This window comes from Corticium candelabrum, chromosome 10, assembly GCF_963422355.1.
Source record: "Corticium candelabrum chromosome 10, ooCorCand1.1, whole genome shotgun sequence".
Classification (NCBI taxonomy): Eukaryota; Metazoa; Porifera; class Homoscleromorpha; order Homosclerophorida; family Plakinidae; genus Corticium; species Corticium candelabrum.
Genome location: NC_085094.1, coordinates 5,902,770 through 5,905,269, shown reverse-complemented (window position 1 = coordinate 5,905,269; position 2,500 = coordinate 5,902,770). Strand labels below are relative to the sequence as shown.

The following is a 2,500-nucleotide window of genomic DNA, read 5'->3' as shown; positions in this document are numbered from 1 at the left end:
AACACAACAACCACTAGACTTTACATCAATAATATGTTGATATCAATGGTTTCTATCAAATGATAGTCGACACAAGTAGCAACAAGTTACAGACAAAATGTTGTACATACAGACGTGAATTACTACAACATGGACACATAACCTGGTAGTCGTTTAGGAGTGCTACACATACCATGCAGAAGATCCCGATCCCGTACAGGCGACCATCCCTGAGCTCTTCTGTTTATGTCGTACAGAACCATCTATAGACACTTCAAAATACGACGTCCTACATACACACACACACACACATACACACATATGACTAACATCAAGCATTGTTTGCAAACACGGAGCATCTACAACCTGAAAGGGTCACATTCCCCCATAAAAACTTCATTAAGACTCAGCAGTGGTAAGACGCTTTGATGTGACGCCAAATCTGTGCTGTTGGACCCGGACAGCGTCACATGAATTCGTTGCCGAAATTTCCATCTACAATATGAAATACATAAAACATTATGATTACCTTACATCACATGTTGTGTTGAAACTTGCCGAAAATAACCTGAGAAGATCATGTCAAGGTCGTTCGTGATGCTGCTGTCCTGCCTCCTTCGTACACACAGCTGGCCCTGTGACCTATAAGATATAAGATGCCACCGTGTCACATCAATGGCAAAGTCGAAACACAAGAAACACATGGAAACAGGTGTTGTGTAGCCAACTGAGAAGATTTACTGTGTGCACACCATTCTGGGTCGGTGTTGATTCCAATGAGTGGCTTCTCGCTGTTGCGTATCTTTGATGCACTGAAGAGCATATTGCCGTCTCCTACGTTCATAACTTCGTGAAGACGGATGACCACAACTACACATTCGTATTCTGTCAGCAGTCTTTGCCTGTCTGCATCTGTTGTGTACAGTTGCCTTGCCTGTAGGAATTCTGCTGTCTGTCTGTTTGTTTGTCAGTCTGTCTGTCTATCTGTCTGTCAACCTGTCTGTTTATCAGCCTGTCAATCTGTCTGTCTGTCAGTCAGTCTGTCTGTCTATCTGTCTGTCTGTCTATCTGTATGTCAATCTGTCTGTCTATCTGTCTGTCTGTTTGTCTGTCTATCTGTCTGTCAATCTGTCTGTCTGTTAGTCAATCTGTCTGTCTGTTAGTCAATCTGTCTGTTTGCTCAAGGGTGTCTGTTTCTACTTGCCCACCTCCAGCGGAAAGCAAAGCATCAGCCCACTGGACATCTTCTTCGCTGACGTTAGGTATCTGCATAATTCTTGTTTTAATTCTTCTCTCACTACAAGAGAAATTATTATAAGTCGGCAGTAATGACTGTAAAACTAAAAAATAAGCAGTCTAAACCACATACATACACGTGCATGGGTGAACTCCACATACACGCATGTGGGAGCATACTCACACACACAAACACACACACACACACACACACACACACACACACCTTGACACACGCATGCACACACACCTTGACACACATGCACGCACACACACACACACCTTGACAGACACACAGACACACAGACACAGACACAGACACACAGACACACAGACACACAGACACAGACACACACAGACACACACACACACACACACACACACACACACACACACACACACACACACACACACACACACACAGCAAAATCCAAACAACACGTGTACTAAATACTCCAGCTGTTGATGACAACAGCACAGCATCCGGGTTTGTCACACCTCAAAAAGTCGGTTATTTCCCTAAGACTTTTTCTATGAACATTGTAGCGATGGTAAAGTCCATCGAAACTCGAACCTCGAGCAGCAAGCTACAACATAAAGCATCTTAATATGTCATAAGTACAAACAAGTGGCACATAATAATCAATAAAAATAATAATAAATAATACTAATAGATATCAATGTCTCACTAGTTCTCGTAGATCACGTGGAGATGTAGCTCTATGACGACGTCGTTCAAATTCATAGCGAGTCAGCTTGTGCAGCACGAGGATACGACATGGACTGAACGATTCGCTGGTGGCAAAACCGCGTCTAATCATTGTGCTAAACGTTGAGTGGCGCGGATTACGACTAACGTAGCCCGGATAATGTGAGTGTCCCGGATAATTACATAGCCCGGATAATTGATTATGCAGACGTCGGAGAAACAAATGGAGACGGCTCTCTCATCGATTGCTGTTCGGATAGACAGCTTGAAGAACTCGTTGATGTCTCTACAAACGAAGCTAGAAAGGGACCAACCAAACTGGTTAGCCGAATAGCAACACGCATGCGTGGGGAGTCAGCGGTTGGACAGACGGAGAGACAGACAGAATGTTTATTTTGTGTAATACACAACTAGACCTTATGCTAAAAATCAGTCTAACTTTGCAATTATAACGAACAGACTGAGACAGATGAATGGACAGACGGACGGACAGACAGATGATGGACAGAAAAACAAGCAGATGAATGGACAGACAGTTGGACAGACAGACAGACAGAAAACCAAGTAGATGAATGG

At 43.4% G+C, this 2,500-nt stretch overlaps 2 protein-coding genes across 3 annotated transcripts in view; one reads left to right on the top strand and one right to left on the bottom strand.

Moving 5' to 3' along the window:
• The window catches only part of LOC134185805 (NAD kinase 2, mitochondrial-like), a 4,747-nt gene extending 2,680 nt beyond the window's left edge, over window positions 1-2,067 (bottom strand). The window contains exons 1-7 of the mRNA XM_062653685.1: window positions 1,905-2,067; window positions 1,714-1,802; window positions 1,188-1,276; window positions 732-813; window positions 538-621; window positions 346-474; window positions 173-268 (exon numbers count right to left, since the gene is read on the bottom strand). Coding sequence (XP_062509669.1) covers window positions 173-268; window positions 346-474; window positions 538-621; window positions 732-813; window positions 1,188-1,276; window positions 1,714-1,802; window positions 1,905-2,036 — 701 coding nt within the window. The 5' untranslated portion in view covers window positions 2,037-2,067. The remainder of the gene's footprint in view (window positions 1-172; window positions 269-345; window positions 475-537; window positions 622-731; window positions 814-1,187; window positions 1,277-1,713; window positions 1,803-1,904) is intronic.
• A 40-nt stretch (window positions 2,068-2,107) lies between these two features.
• LOC134185500 (mediator of RNA polymerase II transcription subunit 8-like) overlaps window positions 2,108-2,500 on the top strand; it is a 3,793-nt gene continuing 3,400 nt past the window's right edge. The window contains exon 1 of one of the 2 annotated variants that reach the window (XM_062653302.1): window positions 2,108-2,245. In XM_062653302.1, the coding sequence (XP_062509286.1) occupies window positions 2,127-2,245 (119 nt within the window). In that variant the 5' untranslated portion in view covers window positions 2,108-2,126. The remainder of the gene's footprint in view (window positions 2,246-2,500) is intronic. The other variant, XM_062653303.1, reaches the window with a different exon arrangement.